Here is a 27,066-nt window from a genome sequence, read left to right as displayed (position 1 = left end):
TCCCACTTTTTCCCTTATCAGGCCTTTATTATTAATAAAAATATATAAACAAACAAATAAACTATACATAATTGGTATCGCCGCGTCCGTAACGGCCTGAACTACAAAATTATTTTGTTATTTATCCCGCACGGTGAACGCCGTAAAAAAAAATATTAATAAACCGTACCACAATCACAATTGTTTGGTCACTTCACCTCCCAAAAAATGGAATAAAAAGAGATCAAAAAGTCGCATGTACCTAAAAATGGTACTGATGGAAACTACAGTTCGTTACGCAAAAAATAAGTCCTCGCACGGCTTTATTGATTGAAAAATAAAAACGTTATGGCTCTTAGAATAATGTAACACAAAAAGTGAATGATTGTTTACAAAACGTATTTTATTGTGCAAACGCCATAAGACATAAAAAAAAACTATAAACATCTGGTATCGCCGTAATCGTATCGCCCCGCAGAATAAAGTGAATGTGTCATTTATAGCGCACGGTGAACGCTGTAAAAAAAAAAGTATACAAAAACAATAGTAGAATTGCTGTTTTTTAGTCACCACGCCACCTAAAAATGGAATAAAAACTGATCAAAAAGCCGCATGCACCCCAAGAAAACTACAATGGATTCCTCAAGGGGTCTAGTTTCCAAATTGGGGTCACTTTTGGGGGGTTTCCAATGTTTTGGCACCACAAGACCTCTTCAAACCGGACATGGTGCCTAATAAAAAAGAGGGCTCAAAATCCGCTAGGTGCTCCTTTGCTTCGGAGGCCGGTGCTTCAGTCCATTACCGCCCGAGGGCCACATGTGGGATATTTCTCTAAACTGCAGAATCTGGGCAATAAGTATTGAGTTGCGTTTCTCTGATAAATCCTTTTGTGTTATAAAAAAAATGGTATAAAAAGAGTAAATGTCACCTCTACTTTGCTCTAAATTTCTGTGAAACACCTAAAGGGTTCATAAACTTTCGAAATGCTGTTGTGAATACTTTGAGGGGTCTAGTTTCTAAAATGGGGTGTTTGATAGGGGTTTCTAATATATGGGCCCCTCAAAGCAACTTCAGAAATGAACTGGAACCTAAAAAAATAAATAAATGAGGCAATACTTCGCTTCTTCCATTATACTGATAATGAGCCGTGCCCACTCCGAGATGACCCCAGTTTTGACCGTTTGTATAAACGGAGACCCCTATTAGACCGTTCCAGTGCCCGGTTTTCCCAAGCATACACCCCCGAGAAGTGTATTTCTATTGATGAGTCCCTGGTACATTTTAAAGGGAGGGTTCAATTCCGCCAGTACCTGCCAGGTAAGAGGGCAAGGTATGGCGTGAAGATGTATAAGCTGCGAGAGTGCATCAGGGTATACCTACAGGTTTAGGATATATGAAGGAAAGGCCACCCCCAAACCAGACTGCATCCTGGACTACAATAGGTACATGGGAGGGATGGACTTGTCAAATCAAGTCCTGAAGCCCTACAGCGCCATGCGGTGAGGTATAAGAAGCTGGCCGGGCACATCATACACATGGCTTTGTACAATGCGTATGTGCTACGTCGATGTGCAGGCCAGAGGGGAACTTTCCTGGAATTTCAAGATCTAATCTTTAGGGACCAGGAAGGGGGGGCGCATCGTACCAGGGCAACACTTTCCAGGAGAAGGTCCCCAAACCGGTGGAAAGGGAAAGAGTCAAAAGAGGTGCAGAGTCTGCTATAAGAGGGGGATAAGGAAGAACACAATATACCAATGTGACACGTGTCCCGAAAAACCAGGGCTCTGTATAAAAGATTGTTTTAAAATGTATCATACATCCCTTGATTTTCAATTTACCCTGATGCACTCCGCACAGCTTACCCCCCTCATCTTTCCCTTCTGAGCCCTGCCGTATGCCCAGGCAGCTGATAACAGCCACATGTAGGGTATTGTCGTACCCAGGAGAACCCACATTACAATTTAAGGGGTGTATATCTCCGGTGGCGCATGCTGGGCACACTATATTGGACACTGAAATGGCATATACATATATAAAATTGCAAATCTCACACTGCACCATCTGCTGCGCATTATCTTTTACACAGTACCTGTGGGGTCAAAATGCTCACTACACCTCTAGATGAATGTCTTAAGGGGTGTAGTTTTTAAAATGGGGTCACTTCTCGGGGGTTTCAACTGTACTGGTACCTCAGGGGCTTCTGCACACATGACTTAGCACCAGAAAAGCTCCAGTAGGCCAAATGGTGGTCCTTTCCTTCTGAGCCCTCCCATGGGCCCAAAGGGCAGTTTATCACCACAAATGGGGTATTGCCGCACTAAGGACAAATTGGGCAACAAAATGGGGTATGTTGTTCCTTGTGAAAATAAGAAATTTTGATCACAAATGACATCTTATTGGAAAAAATATCATTTTTTTCATTTCACAGCCCAATTCAAATAGGTGCTGTGAAAAAACTGTGCGGTCAAAATGATAACAAAAACCATAAATGAATTCCTTGAGGGGTGTAGTTTCCAAAATGGGGTCACTTCTGGTGGGTTTCCATTGCTTTGATACCTCTGGGGCTCTGCAAATGCAACATGGCACCCGAAAACCAATCCAGCAAAATCTGGACTCCAACAAACACATAGCGCTCCTTTCCGTCTGAGCCCTCCCATGGGCCCAAACGGCAGTTTATCACCACAAATGGGGTATTGCCGCACTAAGGACAAATTGGGCAACAAAATGGGGTATGTTGTTCCCTGTGAAAATAAGAAATTTTGATCAAAAATGACATCTTATTGGAAAAAATATAATTTTTTTCATTTCACAGCCCAATTCAAATAGGTGCTGTGAAAAACCTGTGCGGTCAAAATGATAACAAAAACCATAAATGAATTCCTTGAGGGGTGTAGTTTCCAAAATGGGGTCACTTCTGGTGGGTTTCCATTGCTTTGATACCTCTGGGGCTCTGCAAATGCGACATGGCACCCGAAAACCAATCCAGCAAAATCTGGACTCCAACAAACACATAGCGCTCCTTTCCTTCTGAGCCCTCCCATGGGCCCAAACGGCAGTTTATCACCACAAATGGGGTATTGCCGCACTAAGGACAAATTGGGCAACAAAATGGGGTATGTTGTTCCCTGTGAAAATAAGAAAATTTGATCAAAAATGACATTTTATTGGAAAAAATATCATTTTTTTCATTTCACAGCCCAATTCAAATAGGTGCTGTGAAAAAACTGTGCGGTCAAAATGATAACAAAAACCATAAATGAATTCCTTGAGGGGTGTAATTTCCAAAATGGGGTCACTTCTGGTGGGTTTCCATTGTTTTGATACCTCAACGCCTCTTCAAACCTGGCATGCTGCCTAAAATATATTCTAATAAAAAAGAGGCCTCAAAATGCACTAGGTGCTTCTTTGCTTCTAGGGCTTGTGTTTTAGTCCACGAGCGCAGTAGGGCCACATGTGGGACATTTCTAAAAACTGCAGAATCTGGACAATACATATTTAGTAGTGTTTCTCTGGTAAAACCTTCTCTGTTACTAAAAAAAAATTGAATAAAATTGAAATTCACCAGAAAAATTGAAATTTGCAAATTTAATTTCCACTTTGCTTTAATTCCTGTGAAATGCCTGAAGGGTTAAAAAACTTTCTATATGCTGTTTTGAATACTTTGAGGGGTCTAGTTTTTAAAATGGGGTGTTTTATGGGGGTTTCTAACACATAGTCCCCTCAAATCCACTTCAGAACTGAACTGGCACCTTCAAAAAAAGGCTTTTGAAATTTTCTTAAGAATATGAGAAATTGCTGTTTATGTTCTAAGCCGTGTAACGTCCAAGAAAAATAAAAGAATGTTCAAAAAACGATGCCAATCAAAAGTAGACATATGGGAAATGTGAACTAGTAACTATTTTGGGTGGTATAACCGTCTGTTTTTCAAGCAGATGCATTTAAATTCTGAAAAATGCTATTTTTTGTAAATTTTCTCAAAATTTTGCAATTTTTCACAAATAAAGACTGAATATATCGACCAAATTTTACCACGAACATGAAGCCCAAAGTGTCACGAGAAAACAATCTCAGAATCGCTTGGATAGGTTTAAGCATTCCGACGTTATTACCACATAAAGTGAAATATGTCAGATTTGAAAAATGGGCTCTGAGCCTTAAGGCCCAAACTAGGCTGCGTCCTTAAGGGGTTAAACCATATACACTACAAAACTTCATGTGCTGTTTCTTCTTATCCTAATGTAAAGTGTATTATGGTTATTGGGTCATTTGCTTTATATATATATATATATATATATATATATATATATATATATATATATATATAAAGATCCACAGTTATTACAACATAAGAAAAATATAACAACAACTTTAATTGCTGTGTGTGCGGTAGGAAACAAAATAAATATAAATAAATAAAATGAATGTATCTTTGTTTCTCCACAGGATTTGGCACAATGTGTGAATGAAGTAAAGAGAGATAATGAGACGATTAAGCAAATCACCAGCTTCCAGTGTTCTATTGACAATCTGGTATGTCTTTATGTAACTATAGTAGATCAGGGGAACTGGCAAAATGGGTTTAAAAAAAATAAGGAAATAATTAGAGATGGAGATAAAGAGTTTCTAAACTTTTTATAAATATAGTGCTCATAGTTTGTAACATATTTGCTAAAATAATTTTACTAGTTTCAAAATCACAGTCAAACCACCATGTCTGAATATGGCCTAAGCTCAGGGGGGTCTGTGGAGGAAGCAGAGATTATGCATCCATATGTATTCATTTTTCTCGGTTTGCAGACCTAAGGCCAGAGCTGCTTTGTATCCTGTATACAGAGCAGCTGTATTAAAAAATAGAAAAAGAAAATTACAAAGGTTCGCTCACCGCGTTTCCACTGCGTTAGTTCATGCGTTTAGTTGATTCCACGTCTTAGGTAATGCAGGTGCTCGAAAATACTCCAAAAGGAATCCTGAGTCAACAGCAGGTATACAAGGCAAATGGAAGAGGACAAAAAAAATTGGTGTATCCAGCACTCTGGTAAAAAAAATCGTCTTTATTCAGTCATTTTAAAAAACAGAACAATTAAAATGAGAATCCAGGGACCACGCTTACGCATTTCGAACCTTTGGGGTTCTTAATCATAGCTATGATTAAGAGCAGCTGTATTGTTCGCTGAATCCTGTACCCGTCGGGTCCTGCATGTCTCTGATTCAGCGAACAATACAGTTGCCCTGTATATAGGATACAAAGCAGCTGTATCTCAAAAAGTAAAAATAGTTTTTGATAAAAACCAATTTGAAAGTTGCACCAAACACACTTTTATTACAAAAATCACTTTCAAAGGTGTACATAGCCTTTAAGCAGTCACTTTGTACTATTAATCTCATCTATTTTGTGCACTGTTCTCTGAATGCAGCCAGCAATGTATATACTGGATGTTTTTTTGGCTGTGTCCAGGAACATTTCTATATCTCTACTGCAATTGTGTTTATTATATTGACATTTCTTTTTATAAGAAAATCATCCGCATGCTTCCTAAACTGCACACATGCAATCTACTGTAAATGTGCATTAGTATCATATGTCTTATACAGACTAGAGGGAAATATTTATTTACGTGTACGCATAAACACAAGATTCTTGATATAGCTAAGGAAGTGTTCACACTTGCATTGGTCTTTCCATTGCTCTGCTCAGTCAGAGGAGCAGAATAACAAAAATACTGGAAACTGTATGATGGACACCACCAGCGGCTGACAGAACCAATTGGCTTTAAAGGGTTCTGTCGGGTATCCATTTGAGTGTCCTTGGTTTTACCTGAAACAATATCGTAGCATGAGGCACTATTGTTTTCAGTTATTTTTTGGGGCGGATCTGTGACAGAGGCCCTTTAACGTACCCTCCAGCACAGATGTGAATAGGTCCTTACCAGAAAATAAAATCCATTGATTACATTGCTGGATACACTCAGAGAACTGGAAAACATTTCAGGGGCAGATATAGGCAACCGAAGGCGCCTGTGGAAAAACGGCGTGTGGGCCCGGCTTCCACCAGTATAACTGCAACTTACATCTTCTCAGACTTAAAATGAATAATGAAATAAAAGTAAAAGAATATATATAGATTTTTTCTATTATCTCTCTTAATCTCCCCTGTAGTGATAGGTAACATCCCTGGAATTCTAGGGTAGTGGAAGAGGTTAATAGTAACATCCCTTCTGATCTAGGGCAGTGAAAGGGTTTATGGTTACATCCTTGTGGTCTAGGGTAGTAAAGGGGTTAATAATAACATTATTAACCCCGTGGTTTATGGCCGTGAAGTGGTTAATTGTAACATCCTTGTTGTACTAGAGTAGTAAAGGCGTTAATGATAACATCCCTGGTGGTCAAGGGCAGTGATAACTCCCCATGAAGAGGTTAACTCCCTGCACTTAAGACTGCATGAGTTCCCCTTGCTCCTCCGAGACTGTAGACTGCACACATACACACACACACACACACACACACACACACACACACACACACACACACACACACACTGCATTATCAGCTATCATCCAATCTTAGAGTCTCTGTGATTGGCTGAGTAGATATACACAGGCATATTTTCGCCTGGTAACGAGCACTGGTCAACGATAACATCCTGTTGATTGGCGCTCATTTGCTCCATTTAAACGGAGCAATTATCTTAATGTTTCTGAACGAACTATCGTTAATACAATCATTTGTCCCCACTCATTTTTTATCTTGTCAGCAACCATTTCTTGGGCCACATACAAGATCGGATAATCCGACAAACGATCAATCGCCCGATCATTGGCCCATGTAAAAGAGCCATAAGATTATGCAGTGTCTGTGTAATCTATGAGAGCACCTTGGAGAGTGTGAGCAGGGAAAGAGGGCAGGGTAAAGCAAGATACTTGTTTCAAACCCCCCTGGGGCTCCCTTCTGCCTCTGGTCCTCTGTGCAGCTGAACAGGCTGCGCAAGCTATATGTCTGCCCCTCTAAATAAGGTTTATATTACTGAGTGTCTAGTCACACTTGTGTATACCTCCGACTAGTGCCTCTGAGGGATTACCCTGTACAGACATACAGTGGTATCGTCACCCATAGGCTCCAATGTTAAAAAAAAAAAAGAGTACTGCATAGTACAATTTTTTTGTGGGATGCCTGTGTATGAAATAGCGCAGCAGACAATGCTATTCCATTCAGTTTAAAAAAGGTATACTGACGTATACCAGCCAGATGGAGGCCAAAATGGCACTCTTTTGGTCCCTATCGGCTGAATAAGGGCCTATGGATACGTTTAGCATATAAGCTGGGACCTTTCCTGGTAAATACGCCAAGTGGACACTCAAACCGAATGTGAATTGAGTCATAGTGTTTTTTTTTTTTCATTTCATCACTAAAAAGCTTTATTTATAAAAAGATTAGAATGGAGATGCAGATGTCCGGTTTCCCGTCTATATTTTACTGGAAGCACAGCACTGAAAAGTTGTTAACTGACTACAACAAATAATAAATTCTGCATCATCCTATTTCTATTATATCTTAAAATAAGTTACAATATAGTGTCCCCCAAATTTCCTCCCCCAGCAGTTTATTTATGGAAATGTAGAGCAGACTGTATAGTAACTCAGATAAACAATTATATATTATATACCTCCCATCCAAACCGTTGCCATCTTCAGTAGGTGTTACTAGATCCCTGATATGGATAGGTTCTTACATGGCCATACCACATCCATCCTTATATCTGATTCCACCAAGTGTCATCTTCTCTGCTCTGACCAGTCCTTGTATCATATACTCATATAGACCTCATTAATGTCTTTTCCCCTTAGAATGAGTCTCTTGCTCAATATGGGAGACCAAAGACAGATGGGGAGCTGAAAATCACTACTACAGAAAAGAAGTCAAAACTTGACAGGTAAATAAATACGTAATTTCTATAGATACAAATCATTTAATTCAGATTATATAAGTAGCAGGTCCAGACATCTTGTCTTGGTGGAGCCGCCTGCCATCTTAGGTTCTGTATATATTTTCTTATTATGAGGTATATACATGATGTTGTAATACATTGTGTGTGTGTGTATATATATATATATATATATATATATATATATATATATATATATATGTTTCCTAGCTGTCAGCATAGCAGGTATATTTAGGCAAAGCTCAGTAATCCTTTATATTCAAGCAGAAGTATACATATTGAGGAGTCATTTCCAAACATTTTATTGAGAAGTTCATAATAGTAAAATATATATATATAAGATGAGAGAAAATAACAAAAGAATTAAAACACAAAGTTTAGATAAGTAAAAATATTTTATCCATTTTGTACAAAAAAAAATGTTGCATAAAAAAAGAAACAAATGAGATGACCGCAGGAGCAGGGTAGGTTTTATGTGAATTGAATGTGGTATTCCAACAAACAACATGGGAAATGCCATAAATACCTGATTGGTGGGGGCCTGACCTCTAAGACCCACTTTCATTTTAAGAATGGGAATCCAGTGTCCCCCATTGCTTGTCACAATGTGGCGGAAAACGTCAGGAGAAGCTATAGGCAATAATGGAGTGTGCCACTTATATGCACTCCAAGCTTTGCCTCACCTTTTCCTCCAGGTTCTAAAAAGCAAATAGACATGCGGGACCACCATTCTGGTGATTGATCCCAGAGGTCGGACCGTCACTAATCAGACATTTATGGCCTATCATAAACTGATCTAATACTTCTAACAGCTAAGAGTTTGCTAGAACTGTGTGTTAAGCCTCTAGATCGAAACAAACACAGAACCTATAAAATGCTATTTTTTGGGCTAATTTAGCAGTTGTTTACGTTTTTGGAGTCCTCTTTATAGGTTTGCATAAATTATTACATATTCGTACTTTATGGTAACAAAATCCATGGATTAATTAAAAAAATTAATTAAAAAATCCTGCATGTAAATGATGACTTGCTCAGATACTGAAGCAATTCCCTCAATGCGCAGGTGCAGACACAGTGAAAGTACAGATCTAAAGTCAGAACAGATGAGCTGAAAAGAAAAGTTCTCTCTGGGGGGGGGGGGGGGGGTCTCATAAAAAATGGCTTTTTAACCCTATAACATATGTGATAATATTTCCTTAACCACCAAGTCATGTTGCTCACTTCTACTCATATCTTACCATGTATGATGCATTCTGTGTGCTTTCCAGATATGCTTTTCTTCTGGACCAGGCTTTGCTTATCTGTAAGAGGAAGGGAGACACATATGACCTGAAAGAATTCATTAAGCTTCAACATTATCAAGTCCGTGATGATTCTTGTGACCGAGATAAAAAAAAGGTACAAATATATTCAATAAAATAGGAGGTAATATTTTTAACACTGTACATTATAATGTGTGGCTATTAGAAGCCTCTTGGGATTCCCTTAATCGAAATCAGGAAAACCTTGTCTTAAGATATTCTTAGGCTGGAAGTTCCCATGAACTTATAACCATATTGAATACAACTCTGATCATGTAGATCCATTAGGAATCGGATATTGTTGATGGGTTTGAGCTTCCATCCGTTTAGCCATCAAACAAGTCCTGCTTCATTAGTAGCCCAAACTGTGACAATTGCCTTTTTCTTGTTCCCTTTACGATCTATATCATGAATCCATTCATATTCCTTCTTATCTTATCTTCCAGTGGTCACACATGTTCTTTCTGATTGATGTTCATGGATCTCATGGATATGACCTTTTCTTCAAGACTCGGGAACTGAAGAAAAAGTGGATGGAACAATTTGAAATGGCGCTGTGAGTGACTGAGATAAAAATTACTTACAACTATATTACTTACAACAAATGTGTTTGTAGTATCAATATACAATATGTACAACATCTAGAAATAATACTTTAAATTAAAAAAATGTGCTTTACTGTTTCGCAGATCCAATATTTACCCAGAAGACGCTCATGCAAATGGACATGATTTCCAAATGTATTCGTTTGAGGACACAGCCACGTGCAGAGCTTGTCAGATGCTGCTAAGGTGGAAATCCTGTGAAATAAACAGTTTGTTATCTTGGCATAGTGTTCAGTATTCTAATCTTGTTTACTCGTATTTGGCACCATAGGGGTATGTTCTTTCAGGGATATAGATGCGTCAACTGCCGAGCACCAGCTCACAAGGAGTGCTTGGGAAGAGTGCCATGCTGTGGGAGGACAGGTGAGGAACTAGTTACGGAATGTCACTTGTAATATTCATGGTATCACTATTCTATCACTTTTTAGTGTTTATTTGTAATTCAACATATTTTAGTTTAATCTCTGCTGCAAATCTAAAGTGATCTCTATACAGCTGGCCATACATGGAGGAATATTTTGTCCTGTATTAATGAAAATGTAGTGAAAACGTTCAATAATTGTACATGTGTATTGTACAGAGATGGCTTATCCACCAACTTAAAGAGGCTCTGTCACCAGATTTTGCAATCCCTATCTCCTATTGCAGCAGATCGGCGCTGCAATGTAGATTACAGTAACGTTTTTATTTTTAAAAAACGAGCATTTTTGGCCAAGTTATGACCATTTTTGTATTTATGTAAATGAGGCTTTCTAAAGTACAAGTGGGCGTATTTAAAGTTATGTACAAGTGGGCGTGTATTGTGTATGTACATCTGGGCGTTTTTACTACTTTTACTAGCTGGGCGTTGTGAATAGAAGTTTATGATGCTGACGAATCAGCATCATCCACTTCTCTTCGTTACCACCCAGCTTCTGGCAGTGCACAGACACACAGCGTGTCCTCGCCAGATCACGCTGTGACGTCACTTCCTGCCCCAGGTCCTGCATCGTGTCGGACATCTCTGGAGAACACGCTGTGTGTCTGTGCACTGCCAGAAGCTGGGTGGTAAAGAAGAGAAGTGGATGATGCTGATTCGTAAGCATCATACACTTCTATTCACAACGCCCAGCTAGTAAAACAAGTAAAAACGCCCAGATGTTACATACACAATACACGCCCAATTGTACTTTAACTTTAAACACGCCCAGTTGTACTTTAGAAAGCCTCATTTGCATAAATATAAAAATGTCATAACTTGGCCAAAAATGCTCGTTTTTAAAAAAAACAAAACGTTACTGTAATCTACATTGCAGCGCCGATCTGCTGCAATAGGAGATAGGGGTTGCAAAATCTGGTGACAGAGCCTCTTTAAGTTTTCCATTCAACAAGGGAGAGAGAAAAACCTGGACCACACATCAACTTTGTTATATTTGATCTATTGCGGCTCAGAAAAATAAAAAATGTATGAACATGAGGTTCTTAGTAAATGTTTTGATAAAACTGTATAAGCCCACTTGCCACTTCACGGCAACCTCTTTTAACTGGTTGCCGACACAGGACGAGAATGCTCGTCCTGAGCGGCGAGTACTTTGCGCATTAGGACGAGCATTCTCGTCCTGTGTGACAGCCGTCTCTGCGCGCGATAGAGAGCGGGGCAACGGCTGTAATACACAGCCACGGCCCCGCTCTGACAGCGGAGAGGAGAGAAACATCTTCTCTCCGCCGTTAACCCTTTGAACACCGCAATGAAAGCTGATTGCGGCGTTCAAGGAGAGGGGACTGCACATTGATCGCGTCACAGAAGATAACTGTGACGCGATCAAAGCCCACAACTCATATGGCCAGACAGCCCAGGGTCCATTGAAGGACCCCAGGGCTGTCTGAACATATTTCCTGTTGTTAGGGCATACTGAGGTATGCCCTAACAACTGCCTGTGTACAATCAGTGCACAGGCTAATGTACTGGCATATAGATCTATGCCAGTACATTGCAGTTACAAAATCAAAATCAAAATGATAAATCCCTTTATGGGATTAAAAAAAAAAGTTAAATGAATGTAAAAAAAAAATAATGATAAATAAATAAATAAGAAGTAAAAAAATAAACAGAAACACACATTTTTTTTATAATAAATAAACTTTTTAAAATATAAGTCCCAAAACATGAGATAATATAGACATATTTTGTATCGCCATGACCGTAACAACCTGTACAACAAATGTATAACATTATTTATGATGATCGGTGTATGGTGTAAAAAAAAAATATTAAAACTGCTGCGCAACTGCTTTTTTTTCTGCAATTTCACCAAAATAAAAATTTATAGAAATGAAACGATAATGTATTTGTACCAAAAAATGGTACCTACATAAAGTACAACTCGTCCCACAAAAAACAAAGTCTCATACAACTACGTCGTACAAAAAATAAAAGAGTTATGAGCGTCGGGATGCAAAAAGGGAAATCTAAAAAAATTGCTCTGTCCTCAAGGCTAAAATTGGTTAAGTTGGTATCTAATATCACGTGCAGTATCGCATGGCAACCAATGCCGCTACAACACAGTACCTGCAGAGGGAGCAACCCAGGAGACCAGTCTAAGCCTCCTTGACTCTGGGCCACGTCCCCCACAGATACAGCACCACAGCAACATAGAGCACCACACAAAACCACAAAAAAGTGAACGTATTGATAAAGCTCACCTTTTCTTGTAGTCTCAGTGGCCAAATTAAGAGCAAATAGGTAGAAACCCTTACGCAGTCTCCTGCTATTAAAAAAACAACAACCTTTTTCATAACTCTTGAAGTGGATTACCAATATGTTCAATTTTTACTGTCCTCAGCACCAAATTTAGACTACTTTTCATACAATCTGAAAATTATTGTGGAGGAAACATGCGTTTAATTTTGGTCCATTAGAACAATTTATAGAATCTAAGCTGGTGAACAATGGTTCTCTGTATGAGCAAATTAGGGCTCATTCAGATGAGCGAGTATTACGTCCGTGTGACGGCCGTTAAAACAACGGACTCGTGTATTGCAATGGGGCTGTTCACACAACCGTTGTTTCAACCTAGCGTGTAAGGGTCCGTGAAAAAAAAGGACACGTCCTATTTTACTGCGTGTCACACATCCCTCCGTAGACTCTAGTCTATGGAGAATCCGTGACAACGCGTCCCCCACGGGTGCACCTCGGACATGGAAAACTGACGTTTGACGTCCAAGGTTGCCGACGCTCGTCTGAATGAAGCCTTAAAAGAATGGCCATGCAAAAGAATCAATAATTTACCATGCAGAAGGCTGAATAACAAAAAACTGTTAAAGTGTATTAGAAGAGTTTTCATTGCACAATGATTACGTTTCATTTGATACCGGAAAATCCTTTTAAACTAAAAACCACTATGTTTATTTTAATCAAACTGGAGCTGTTACATTAAAGGGGTTTTCCAGCCACTAGAAATCGATGGCCTATCCATGACAGAACCGTGCAAAGAAAGTCAATGTGGCCTGTCAGACGCTGGTGATATCCGTTGTACAACGAATCCAACACTGCATCGTTGCTTCTGTTCTAAACAGAAGCCACGATGCAGATGTGAACAGAGCCTTAACAGGAAATGTCATCAGATGTGCAGGATGTTATGTGAAGATATACATGATATAAATAATTGTATAAAAAGTTGAGATGTAATACTATAGTTTATCTAAATCTGAAATATGTAAAATGTATATTTTTATATATATCTCTTCATAAGAACAAACTGATTGATTTGGGAAATGTTTTGATTGCACAATTATCATAAATATATGGCCATTTTTATAACATGTCTAACAATACCTTGTTCTATTAAATATGTTTTCCCAGATGCTGCTGGTTCTACTCTGAAAAAGGTATATATTCAAAATGATATAACAGACAATCTTTCCTATGCACTGTGTTTGGATTGTTGCCTATATCCAGGGACAATTATAGAAAACGGGAACCTGGGCAACAAGCAAAGTATTTTTCATAATTTCCAGATCTCTGGTGGTCTAGGGTAGTAAAGGGGTTAATTTTTCATTCCCTGGTGTTATAGGACAGTGAAGGGGACAATGGTTAATTCAGGTTGCTATTGGGGGGGCCTCCTAGGCAATATGGGCCCTGGACAACTGCCCAGTTTGCCAACCCCTAAAACCAGCCCTGCCTAAATCTGTCATTTTTTTTCCCTGCTAAATTAAGCATGACATCACAATATGACAGAATGATTTCAGAAATGACCATGTAACAACCCTTTTATGTAAGAAGTTTATTATCAGTATATTTCTAAATACAGTACAAATAACACATCATACCATGTGTAAAATCCGTTTCATTCTACATCTTTTGTCTATTACTAGAAATTAGGAACAAGAGAATTGGATAAGGCAGAATATAGAGAAATAATAGCATTGGGATTTGTAGTGTGAAGAATAAAAAAAAAGGAAAAGATCAACAATTGTAGTTGATAAGGTGAAGATGACTATACTGGAAAATGGTTCTGGGCTAACTGGTTGGCACTGGGGGGACTGTGGTAAATAAAGATATTGGGAGTAAGAGGGGGAAAAGAAAGAAGGAAGAAAGGAATACGGTTGAGTAAAAGTTCAGGTGACATACTATAGTACTACACTATTTATATAGACTTGTATATGAATGGTATATGCCAATACTTATGTCTGGTAATGTCGTTTTCAGCAGAGAGCGGGTCGTGGGACGCCAAATAAAAGGCCAGAGACAGGTATGTGTACTCAACAGACAAGGAAAATTTACGCAACTATAGGAAAAAAGATCATAAGCACCATGGAAGGTGGATGCTTTGCCCTGTTATAAAACATCCCTGCTGCCTTGAGCAGGTGAATCAACCTAAATTCCACATAGACATCTTAACCTGAATGATGACCATTTGTCTATCCTGGTCAGGTCTTACGAAGATGGAGACTTGTCACGATTATGTGGGAATTCCTCCACCACCTATTGCTTTTGGCCCACCACTACACATGCAAAAGGGTGATGTCATAGAACTGACAAAAGCAGAAGCTGAGCAGAGCTGGTGGGAGGTAAATGCTTTTATATTATGTCTACATATAAATGCCTGCTTCATCTTGTGTCATCCTTGTTTTACTACATAACCATAAGTGTCTAATCTGTCCTGTGCAAGAAAAGTTATTGGTAGGGGCCTACATGCGTTACTCTACACTTACAATTCTACATTGAAACGCTTTCTAGCTACATGGTGTTATTGCTGTGTGTGCTACATACACTATATGGCCAAAAGTATATGGACCCCCTCCTAATTGAGTTCAGGTGTTTCAACCACACCGATTGCAAACAGTTACAGTGAAGGAAATAAGTATTTGATCCCTTGCTGATTTTGTACGTTTGCCCACTGTCAAAGTCATGAACAGTCTAGAATTTTTAGGCTAGGCTAATTTTACCAGTGAGAGATAGATTATATTAAAAAAAAAAAACAGAAAATCACATAGTCAAAATTATATATATTTATTTGCATTGTGCACAGAGAAATAAGTATTTGATCCCCTACCAACCATTAAGAGTTCAGCCTCCTCCGGACCAGTTACATGCTCCAAATCAACTTGGTGCCTGCATTAAAGACAGCTGTCTTAAATGGTCACCTGTATAAAAGACTCCTGTCCACAGACTCAATTAATCAGTCTGACTCTAACCTCTACAACATGGGCAAGACCAAAGAGCTTTCTAAGGATGTCAGGGACAAGATCATAGACCTGCACAAGGCTGGAATGGGCTACAAAACCATAAGTAAGACGCTGGGTGAGAAGGAGACAACTGTTGGTGCAATAGTAAGAAAATGGAAGACATACAAAATGACTGTCAATCGACATCGATCAGGGGCTCCATGCAAAATCTCACCTCGTGGGGTATCCTTGACCCTGAGGAAGATGAGAGCTCAGCCGAAAACTACACGGGGGGAACTTGTTAATGATCTCAAGGCAGCTGGGACCACAGTCACCAAGAAAACCATTGGTAACACATTACGTCGTAATGGATTAAAATCCTGCAGTGCCCGCAAGATACCCCTGCTCAAGAAGGCACATGTACAGGCCCGTCTGAAGTTTGCAAATGAACATCTGGATGATTCTGAGAGTGATTGGGAGAAGGTGCTGTGGTCAGATGAGACTAAAATTGAGCTCTTTGGCATTAACTCAACTCGCCGTGTTTAGAGGAAGAGAAATGCTGCCTATGACCCAAAGAACACCGTCCCCACTGTAAAGCATGGAGGTGGAAACATTATGTTTTGGGGGTGTTTCTATGCTAAGGGCACAGGACTACTTCACCGCATCAATGGGAGAATGAATGGAGCCATGTACCGTCAAATCCTGAGTGACAACCTCCTTCCCTCCACCAGGACATTAAAAATGGCTCGTGGCTGGGTCTTCCAGCACGACAATGACCCGAAACATACAGCCAAGGCAACAAAGGAGTGGCTCAAAAAGAAGCACATTAAGGTCATGGAGTGGCCTAGCCAGTTTCCAGACCTTAATCCCATCGAAAACTTATGGAGGGAGCTGAAGATCCGAGTTGCCAAGCGACAGCCTCGAAATCTTAATGATTTACAGATGATCTGCAAAGAGGAGTGGGCCAAAATTCCATCTAAACATGTGTGCAAACCTCATCATCAACTACAAAAAACGTCTGACTGCTGTGCTTGCCAACAAGGGTTTTGCCACCAAGTATTAAGTCTTGTTTGGCAAAGGGATCAAATACTTATTTCTCTGTGCACAATGCAAATAAATATATATAATTTTGACAATGTGATTTTCTGTTTTTTTTTAAAAATATAATCTATCTCTCACTGGTAAAATTAACCTAGCCTAAAAATTCTAGACTGTTCATGTCTTTGACAGTGGGCAAACTTACAAAATCAGCAAGGGATCAAATACTTATTTCCTTCACTGTACGTAAAATCAAACACACAGCCATGTAATCTCCACAAACAAACATCAATCAGTGGCTTTACACGTGACACTGTCATATGATGTCACATTTGCCACAATTTAGTTTGTGAAGTTTCTGATCCGCCTGATCTTCCCCGGTCAGCTGTAAGTGCTATGATTGCGAAGTGGAAGAGTCTAGGAGTAACAACAGCTCCATCACAAAACTATAGACTATGCAAACTCACAGAGCGGGGCCGTAAAGGCCTGAAATACGTGACACGTAAAAATCGCCTATCCTCTTTTGCATCACTCACTTCAGAGATCTAAGCTGCATTTGGAAGTGACCATCAGCACAAAAACTGTGCATGGGGAGCTTCAAGAAATTTGTTTCCATGTTCGAGCAGCTGCACACAAGCCTAAGATCACATCCACAATGCCAATTGTCGACTGGAGTGGTGTAAAGCACACCGCTATGGGACTCTGGAGTAGAAAGCGAGGTCCATAAAGACATGGTTTGACAGGGAACCTCAAGTGGCCTGTGGAGGAACTTGAGTGGCTTGCACGTAACACCATCGAACACCTTTGGGATGAATTGGAACGCCAATGGCGAGCCAGACTTAATGGTCCATAAAGTTCCTAAAGACACACTCCAAAAAAAATAGTGGAGCCTATTATAGCTGCAATAGTGGGCCCAAATCTGTATTATCAATTATGGTTCTAGAATATGAGGTCCAACAAGCTCATATATACATATACGTGTGATGGTCAGGTGTCAACTTACTTTTGTTACTAAACCAAAATATGTCTCAATTTAAATAAACAATTATACCTGTATAGTCCAAAATATAATATTTTATTCATCCATAAACATGGACACCCTCTTCCCACAATTACATGCAAAAATATAAAACATAATTAAAAACCATGAACTCTTATAGAGACCATCAAAATTTTCAGCAACAACAATGTATACTGTTCCTAAATTATAAGCTATGGTAGCATGCAGAAAAGAGGAAAGAGTGTCTAGAGAACAATGTCTCCACTAATCAGCCATCCCAAGTGAATAACTAGAGGGTACACATATCTACACAATGCTCAATAGCAAAATGAAAGAGGCAAATTACCTGTTACTGGCATGATGGACCATGAAAATTTCTAAAGAGAGACACCTCAACTTACGTTTGTTCTTATAATTTATGACAGTGCGGTCTTCCTTATTTTTTCCTTATCTACACTAGCTAACACAATTCTGGTTCTTTTCTTAGCAAGCAGGGTTTACAAGTGCAGATTATTAGTATGAGCCAAACGTTTCAGGGGCTAATTACAAAGTTTAAATTGTCTTTAAAGGGGTTTTTCCATCTTGGACAATTATGGTATATCCACAGCATATGCCATAAAAGTCCAGTAGATGCAAGTCCCACCTCTGGGACCCGCACCTATCTCTAGAACAGGGCCCCCTAAACCCTATTCTAGCTTACTCAGCTCCGCTGGCTCCCGGCCACTTCCTGGTTAGGTGGTCGGGAGTTACGGAAACAGCCGAGTGCTCGCTGAGCTATGCTGTTTCTGTAGCTCCCATAAAAGTGAAAGGCAGTTACTGAAACAGCATAGCATGGCGAGCTACGCTGTTTCCGGAACTCGTTCGCTACGGAAACAGCATAGCTCATCGTGCTACGCTGTTTCCGTAACTCCCACTCACTTTTCTGTGAGCTACGTAAACAGCGTAGCTCAGTGAGCTAGGCTGTTTTAATAACTCCCGACCACCTAACCAGGAAGTGGCCAGGAGGCAGCGAGAGCCGAGTAAGCTAGAACGGGGGATTTAGGGGGCCCCGTTCTAGAGATAGGTGCGGATCCCAGAGGTGGGACTTGCATCTATCAAACTATCCTGTGGATATGCCATAATTGTCCAAGATTGGAAACCCCCTTTAAGGGGCGTTTCAGGAAAACCAAACAAAAGATAAACTAAACAGTGCCTACTAACCTCTCTTTATTTCTGTCAGATGGACCTTTTTTTTTCAGTGGTAGGCCTTGCTAGTCATAGTGGAGTATTGAGCTATTTGTGCCATGTCAATGACGCAATTATTTAAACAGCTCTTCCCTTGGTTAGTACATAACATTTTTTTTACTTTCCCACTCCCTACAGTCTCTTCTCTGCTCCCTTGTCACTAATATTGCATTACTCACCTTACTGCAGCAGGAGTAAAGTGCATGTTACAGTACCTGCAGGTCCTTTATCCTGCTTCAATCACTCATTAGGGTGATAATAATCTTCTTCCTTCTTAAATCGTGTAGTCTAAGATTGAGCATAGTGACAGCTTGTAAATAAAGAGATCATGTACATTATAGCGTGTACAGGGTCCTCCAGGGTTAGCAAAAGGTAGACAATGAAGTTGACACCCCCGCAGGCTGAGAAAATCTACTGCAGCCTCTAGCACTCTAAACACCTTTAGAAAAATAATAAAAAGGTAAATAAATGTACAAAATTAAACATTACTACACCTAAAGTATATCAGAAAGACTGCAAAATGTTTTTCACATTATTATTGTACACTAAAAGACCTTTGAAGGGGTTTGATATTTAACAACTATCCACAGGATAAGTAATAAATATCTGATCAGTGGGGAACCGACTGCTGGGATCCCCACCAATCACAAAATGGGCTTATCCGGTCATCCCTGTGTACCCCATATGAATGGAGCTGTACTGCATATTCTCGGCCACTGCTCCATTCACTTTATATGGAGCAGCCGAAGATAGCGCCCAAAGAAATTAATGGAGCGGTGGGCGAGCATGCATAGTACCGCTCCATTCATAGTGGCTGCACAGGGACGGCCAGGTAAGCAGGATCTCGGGATCGGTGGGTGTCCTAGCGGTCGGACCCCCTCTGATCAAATATTTATCTCCTGTCATGTGGATGGGTGATAAATATTGATGATGGAATAACCCCTTTATTGATTGGATCCATAGCCATATCCTGTAATTTTCTGACCTGCGTAACAGTTTTCCCTATACAATCAGTGTTATAGCCACAATATTAGAGTGTAAATGGTGTTTGAAAGGTTAACATCCCATTATCAGAAAAGCAGGATCTTATTTTGCTAGGATGGGCACCTGTGGCTGACTATTGGGGCTCAGACTAAAGATTTCTGTAAAGTAGTCAGAGTAGGCAGGCAGAACTTTTTACTTTATAACTTTGAGGGGAAGTACATACAGGTTATGTCTATCTATGAGGCAACAATGTCTTAATACAGCCGGATATTATCATAGTCTTGCTCTGTAATGTGTATATATTTGTGAACACTGACATGTTAATCTCTTTATTAGGGCCGAAATACATCTACAAGTGAAATTGGTTTCTTTCCTTGCAATTTGGTGAAGCCGTATATATATGTAAGTGGAACAATGATGTGCCAATGAAAGTTTAAACTCACCGAACCCTGTTCCCATGACAAGCTGCTGTGTCTTCTGCCTGCCCCAGGACGTCAGACTAATGTCCTCAGGTACCTCTAGTAGGCCACAGGCATCAACAGTGTGTGGCTTACCAGAGTTAGTGGTGGGGCAGCGAGCCAATGGCTCTCTGCTCAGCCATAGTTAGTGACGCTGGCAGGCCCCCTTCTACTCTGGCCTGGTTGCACCCACTACGTCCACGATGGTTACACCCCTGTCTGTATGTTTTATCCAGCATAACCCTAAACTCTGTATAGAACTGTAAAGTAAAAGAAATGGGGTATATATGTCTTGTCCATATGGAAGATTGGCTAATTTTGGTAACCTACAGTTAATTTCTTCAGTTCTCTCTATTTTTCCACCGTTACTTGCTTGCCACTTACAGGTATAAGTTATATTACAAGGAGAATGTGGTTCTCATTTTACATTGTTTCCATAAAAAACATACCTGGTTCCTAGTACTAATATAAATTGTTTAAATGGATTCATAGCTTTAATAATGTCGTTTTTTTTTTTCGTTATTTGCACTTACATGCGTTTATTTAGATTTTAACTCTTTACAAACAGAATCCTGCAGCTGATCTGTCGTCTTTTATATGGTAAGTGCAATGATTTTTAATCATTTGACCCTCAGGTGACCAATTAAAAACACAGAAACACAGCCATAGCTCCGTAAAGGATGGCAATATTATATTTACGAATTCCTTCTGGAAGTACAATGCTGGTTTCAAACTTTGTCAACTTCTTTTATTTGGTGATATGGCATGAAATTGACAGTAGTCTGCAATTCAAAGCATTGAGGCTAAGTAATAAAACATAGGTCTACAAAAGCTTTATTTGATACATATTTGCCTATACCAACCTGTAGTAGATTGTTAAGTTATATGTACAAAGGAGAACACTACTACTAAAGACGATATGGTCAGCTACAAATGGAGCACATTTAACCTTTTAAATGCCATGATCTTCGCATTAGTTAAATGCAATGTGTAAACCTAAAATAAAGAGTGATGAATACCTATACAAGTATAGACCATTGGCTTGCACCAGAAAATAATATGTCCACACAAATCATAAAGCAAATATCAATACCTATACCAGACTGTGAAGACTACTAGTATATCCAGAAAATTAGCCACACATAGCACAGATTATGTACCATGACCGTATAAAACAAACTTTATTGAAATGCACATAACACATTGGCCATCAAAAGATAAAAACAGTATTACACAAAATTTAAAAAGGAGAGTGTGGAGGAACTGCGTAAATAATCCAAGTTATATACTACCACAATATAAACATCCTGTGATGTGGTAAAGTGCAGAGGTCGACATCCAAAGAGGATGTGTCATGAGTCAGTTTGTTAAGCAGAAGCAGAGGCTATAAATATATTATGCACCTAACCAAAGAGCACAAAATTGTGCATACATATGAAAATACACGGCTAGAGCTGCACTATTGCACCCAAAAAGGGCCCTGCTTTATAAATTAAGAAGACTGCACAAACCCATGGATTGCATGATGGATCACACACAAGATAACTCCACACTAACCCCGCCCCCGACGCGCGTTTCGCCGTCAGCTTTCTCAAGGGGTACTGACTGATGGGATAATGGTCACTTTAAGTATAGGATACAAAGGGAGGGGATTATGTGAATGTCCAATCGATAGAAAGTGTGCACAGCATGTGGGTATTATAATCACAGGTAAGGTAAGGTTAGATGAAGGGAGCTGTATTCGTGTTTACGGACGCCATTATGCCTCCGTTGCACATGCGCACCGGCGCTCGTCCGAGCGCCGGAAGTTATGCCCATAGACATGAGCCTCATACAAGTACACACTGCGCATGCGCGCCGCAAAAGAGCTGAAGGGAGGAGCTGGCGTGGCCATACTTGTTATGCAGGGAGAAGTCAGTGGCCATCTTAGAGCCTGGCAAGTATGCCAGAAGCCCAAACAGGGGATAAAGGTCATATGCAAACTAGGGATGCCGTATACATTACTGAGACACTCCACCCCGGGAAAGAGTAGAGAATATGTCTCAGTGATGAGACACAGCTAGCAAGGTTCAAAGTGATCCCGAATACAAGGGTATATCCCGAGGCAGTTCATATATTCTTTCTAGACACCTATAGCACGCACATAAACATCCCATATAGATATACATAAATAGATATATGTGCATACATAAATACAAAAAAATCTATACTTTACACATATATATACATCAATATGCATACCATACATTTTAAAATTTCACTTTCATTTATAATAAAAACCATAATGGTAAAGATATATGTTTGTGTATACATAAATATTAAGAATAAATAAATGAAAAAATATATAAATAATGTGAGAATAGTAAACGGAAAGTGGATACAGATGAGTGAACACACGTGCTCGTGAGAGTGATAAAGGGTGAAAAATACAGAATAAATAAAATTTGTGAAAAAATGAATGAAGACTGCACCTGAAAAACATATAACCACTGTTAATCATACAGAAATTGTAAACATTTTTTATGTGGATCATTATATAATGTGTTGTATAAATGGACAAAAATGGTGGCCTATATAGAAGTGTCAAAATGATACAGATCATTGTAAAGTGTTCAAATATAAAAACAATATATGAAATAATAAATATGTAGTGACCTAAAATCCATAAATATAGATGGTCTAATACATACTAATATATCCAACAATAAACATGTATTGACCTAAAATCCATATATGTAAAAAATATACTGCATAGATGTATATCCAATAATAAATATTTAGTGTAATAAAGTGAATATGTGTAAATATAATCTAATAATTAATTTGTTCATAAAACAAGTAAATTTATGCATGTTCAATATATATATCAAATATGCTATAGTGTATAAACTTAAGTATGTAAATATATTAATTATTGCAACCATAGTTACATATAATACAAAAAATATAAATTAGGTCGGTAAATATGTATGCACAATTTTGTGCTCTTTGGTTAGGTGCATAATATATCTATAGCCTCTGCTTCTGCTTAACAAACTGACTCATGACACATCCTCTTTGGATGTCGACCTCTGCACTTTACCACATCACAGGATATTTATATTGTGGTAGTATATAACTTGGATTATTTACGCAGTTCCTCCACACTCTCCTTTTTAAATTTTGTGTAATACTGTTTTTATCTTTTGATGGCCAATGTGTTATGTGCATTTCAATAAAATTTGTTTTATACTGTCATGGTACATAATCTGTGCTATGTGTGGCTCATTTTCTGGATATACTAGTAGTCTTCACAGTCTGGTATAGGTATTGCTAAAATAAAGAGTGTTGTATGGGGTACAACTATTAATAGTACTTCTTGTTTCTTTTATTTTATTTGCCTCCCCCATCAAATACCCCAAGTAATGTAGACGTATTTGTATGATCATGAAGTATAACATCTGAAAACTAAATCAAGCCTGTCTCTGTTCAGGTATGCTGGTCCAATGGAAAGGAAAGAAGCGGAGCTCTTATTGACTGATCGATCTGATGGCACTTTCTTGGTCAGACAGAGAGTAAAAGACTCCGGAGAATTCGCAATTAGCTTAAAGTAATGCACAAACTCTACTCCACATTGTACTATGACTACAGTGGAATGCAGGTCTTGCTTACTATTGCTTGATAGCTTGTGGTTGACATTAGCTGACTCTTAGCTGTATTTTTATATTCTTAGGTTCAATCAGGAAATAAAACATATGAGGGTGACGGTTTGTGAAGGACTTTGGAGGCTCACAGAGAAAAAAGGCTTCCGAGGACTTTCTGTAAGTGAACATTTTCTCATGTTTTTCTTATGCACCAAGATATCCGCTGTTTGGATCATTATGGAACATTTTGGTAATGCACATAACAAAATATAGAAAAAATATGTTTAAAAGTTTTTCGTTTGCACATAAACTCTGGGTCGAACAAAACTCATTCCAAACCTAACGCAAACCAAATTCATATAGTAAAACCCAATTTACAGGGGTTCTGCAGAATTAGAAAAACGTGGCTGCTTTCTTCAGAAAATTTGCTACACCTGTCCATGGGTTGTCTCTGGTATTGCAGCTCAGCTTCATTAAAGTGAATGGGGTTGATTTGCAATATCACACACAACCTGTGGACACTGTTTTTGGATGAAAACAGTCATGTTTTTCTAATTCTTCTTTCTAATTCTTCACAATCCCTTTATTATTATTATTATTATTATTATTATTATTATTATTATTATTAATTCTTCAATGCATCTAAAATGAAGCAATTTAGCAAATAGTCTTAATTATAAAAGTTCTACCATTTTGTGTCTACAGCGTGTATGCAGTCCGATCTGTCTCCATGGTGACAAACTACAAACAAACTATGTAGTCTGATCCTGCAGTCACTTTATGATCCATTTGTTCCCAAATTAACCAAATGTATGTTATTATGAAACTGTATAAAGGAGACAAATAAAAGAGAGTACGACAGCAGGATTGGACTACACAAGGTTGTTTGTATTCTGTTGGACACATGGAGATACCTAGGCCAACATAGGAGCTGTAGACACAAAAAGCTAGGAAGTGTTGAATCAATTTTGAATAAAGTTACTTCATTTGTTATTTTAGATGCATTGGGACAATAAAAAATTGGTTGCAAAGGTGGACCTCCCCTAATATGGCATACTTATCGGGAAAACCACAAATTTAAACATTCGTTAGGAGACCTGAGATTTTGGACTTTGCATGTACTTTTTCTATAGTCTTGTTATATGACTTTATATAAAAAATTTCTACCAGGAGCTGGTTGGTTTTTACCAACAGAACTCTTTAAAAGATTGCTTCAAGCTTTTGGATACAATGCTACAATTTCCTTTCAAGGAGCCAGAGAAGAAAGAAAACCTCAGGATGGGTAAAAATAAATATAGTATATAATTTAAAGAGGAATGTTTTTTGTGAGGGATCGGGAGAAGTCATCATGTTGTCAGATAGACTAAAATGTCCATCTTCTGAGCTCCTCATCAATCCTGTGAACAGATAAACCATCAATGGAGAGGTAGTTGTAAGTGTCTTCCCTCTCTGAGGCTCTTGTAAATGCCATTATTTCAATGTATAGCATCCACATCTGCATGGCCACTTCTCCAATGATGGTCAACACTGGTACTGGCCTGTAGGCGTTCCTCCACGGATCAGACATTTATGACATGCTTGACTAACAATCCTGCGCAAATATAGACAGCATAACCACATGCAAATGTCAGGGATGCATGATTACTAATAATCCCATCCTGAATATGCCGTAGCATATATAAATAGAAATTGCCCTAGCATCCTTTGCAAATTACATGATTTATTTATCCCGAGGACATGAACATGCAATGTTGAGACGCACCCATAATTAAGACCCCCGCGTTGCATTGGATCCTGGCACAATTTCTTATATGTATATGCCTGATCAATAGTGGATCTCTGGCACTGGAACAGAAGTGCCTGTTGACCCATGTCTAACTGGATGTTGAAGTCAGATAATTATTAATTTCAGCATGAAAGGTTCTCTGCTGAATAATTCCAATGGGGGGGGGGGGGGACACAGGGGTCCAAGAAGATGATAATGTAGAGTAATTTAGCATGTTCCCCCCCCCCCCCACTGGAGCACTGGGGCCATAAGTGATTGTTCTTTCCTAGCTAAAACATTGATATCTGTAGGTTACAAAGTAAAAAAAAAATAAAGACCCTTCAGCTGTCTATTTAGTAGTGGTAGAGAAATTAAGGAAATATGGTCACCATTTACAAGTGAAATAGCTGATATTACTAGGGAAGCATAGTGGACTTAATAAATGTCTAAAATGTAAATGTCTGCAATGGTGATCTCTGTACATTCCGCATACATCTAATTCCATTAGAATTTTCTTTAACAGAACACAGGATGAAGTATTTGGGCTCAGCTCGAGCACGTTATGACTTCTGTGCAAGAGACAGGACAGAACTGAGTTTAAAGGAAGGAGACGTTATCAGGATTATAAATAAGAAAGGGCATCAAGGATGGTGGAAAGGAGAAATTTATGGAAAGGTAAGATTGAAAAGAAGGAGTTAAAATACAGGCAAAAGGTTAATTGATCAAGCATGAGATAATTCCTCCAAATTCTGTATTTTTGCAATATTTTATGAAGAGTGTAATACTTTGTCTTTTTCTTTACAGATTGGTTGGTTTCCCTCAAATTATGTTGACGATGACTTTTCTGAGTATTGTTGAGTGATCAAATCTCTGTAGAAGCAATGGCTCTGAAGAACATACAGTTCAGACATTGAAATACATCATTTTAAATCTAGTAAATTATAGTAAAGACTTGTACCACTACTTGCCTCAAGATTTTGCACAAAGTGGTTTTGAAGGCACTTCTATGTTGGTTATCAAACTTTCTCAATGTTGTCCCTTAACTAACCTCTTACACAGGCTTCCAAGGACATTTTCTAAACAACCGGATTCAAACTAGGGTGTTACCTTCACAAACTATATTGTCACATTTTAAAAATAAACTGACCCATGTTCCTTTTTGGATTAATACTCCCTGAAGGCCTTGACAGACACACACACACATACAGGTTTTGTACCATTATATCTCTTCGGACACCTGTTTTTACATGTACATTTATGCATCTATATGTTCCTCCTCTGCAGTTATACCTTCTATAATATGTGAACCTATTGTACTGTAATCCATTCATCAACTTTACTATCAAAAGTAAAGACCCTTATAGATGGGTTGATGATAGGGGGAATGGAACGCTTATTCCCAGTCATTGGCCCGTGTAAAAAGGCCCAGCGATCACCCGACAAACAAGCAAAGGCTCGTTTGTCACTGATTGTATCTTTTATGCGACAGTTGTATCATCGTTGC

At 38.8% G+C, this 27,066-nt stretch overlaps 1 protein-coding gene across 1 annotated transcript in view; it reads left to right on the top strand.

Annotated features, from left to right (window-relative positions):
* The window catches only part of VAV1 (vav guanine nucleotide exchange factor 1), an 89,510-nt gene extending 62,780 nt beyond the window's left edge, over positions 1–26,730 (top strand). Inside the window, exons 12-27 of the mRNA XM_075853071.1 lie at positions 4,423–4,509; positions 7,821–7,906; positions 9,187–9,316; positions 9,666–9,775; positions 9,909–10,010; positions 10,096–10,187; positions 13,666–13,691; positions 14,512–14,554; positions 14,737–14,873; positions 20,053–20,118; positions 20,743–20,774; positions 23,647–23,763; positions 23,887–23,974; positions 24,968–25,079; positions 26,086–26,237; positions 26,367–26,730. Of these exons, the coding sequence (XP_075709186.1) occupies positions 4,423–4,509; positions 7,821–7,906; positions 9,187–9,316; positions 9,666–9,775; positions 9,909–10,010; positions 10,096–10,187; positions 13,666–13,691; positions 14,512–14,554; positions 14,737–14,873; positions 20,053–20,118; positions 20,743–20,774; positions 23,647–23,763; positions 23,887–23,974; positions 24,968–25,079; positions 26,086–26,237; positions 26,367–26,420 (1,434 nt within the window). The 3' untranslated portion in view covers positions 26,421–26,730. The remainder of the gene's footprint in view (positions 1–4,422; positions 4,510–7,820; positions 7,907–9,186; positions 9,317–9,665; positions 9,776–9,908; positions 10,011–10,095; positions 10,188–13,665; positions 13,692–14,511; positions 14,555–14,736; positions 14,874–20,052; positions 20,119–20,742; positions 20,775–23,646; positions 23,764–23,886; positions 23,975–24,967; positions 25,080–26,085; positions 26,238–26,366) is intronic.
* The last annotated feature ends 336 nt before the right edge of the window (positions 26,731–27,066 follow it).

The sequence above is a fragment of the Rhinoderma darwinii genome, chromosome 2 (genome assembly GCF_050947455.1).
Source record: "Rhinoderma darwinii isolate aRhiDar2 chromosome 2, aRhiDar2.hap1, whole genome shotgun sequence".
Classification (NCBI taxonomy): Eukaryota; Metazoa; Chordata; class Amphibia; order Anura; family Rhinodermatidae; genus Rhinoderma; species Rhinoderma darwinii.
This window is presented reverse-complemented; position numbering and strand designations above follow the sequence as displayed.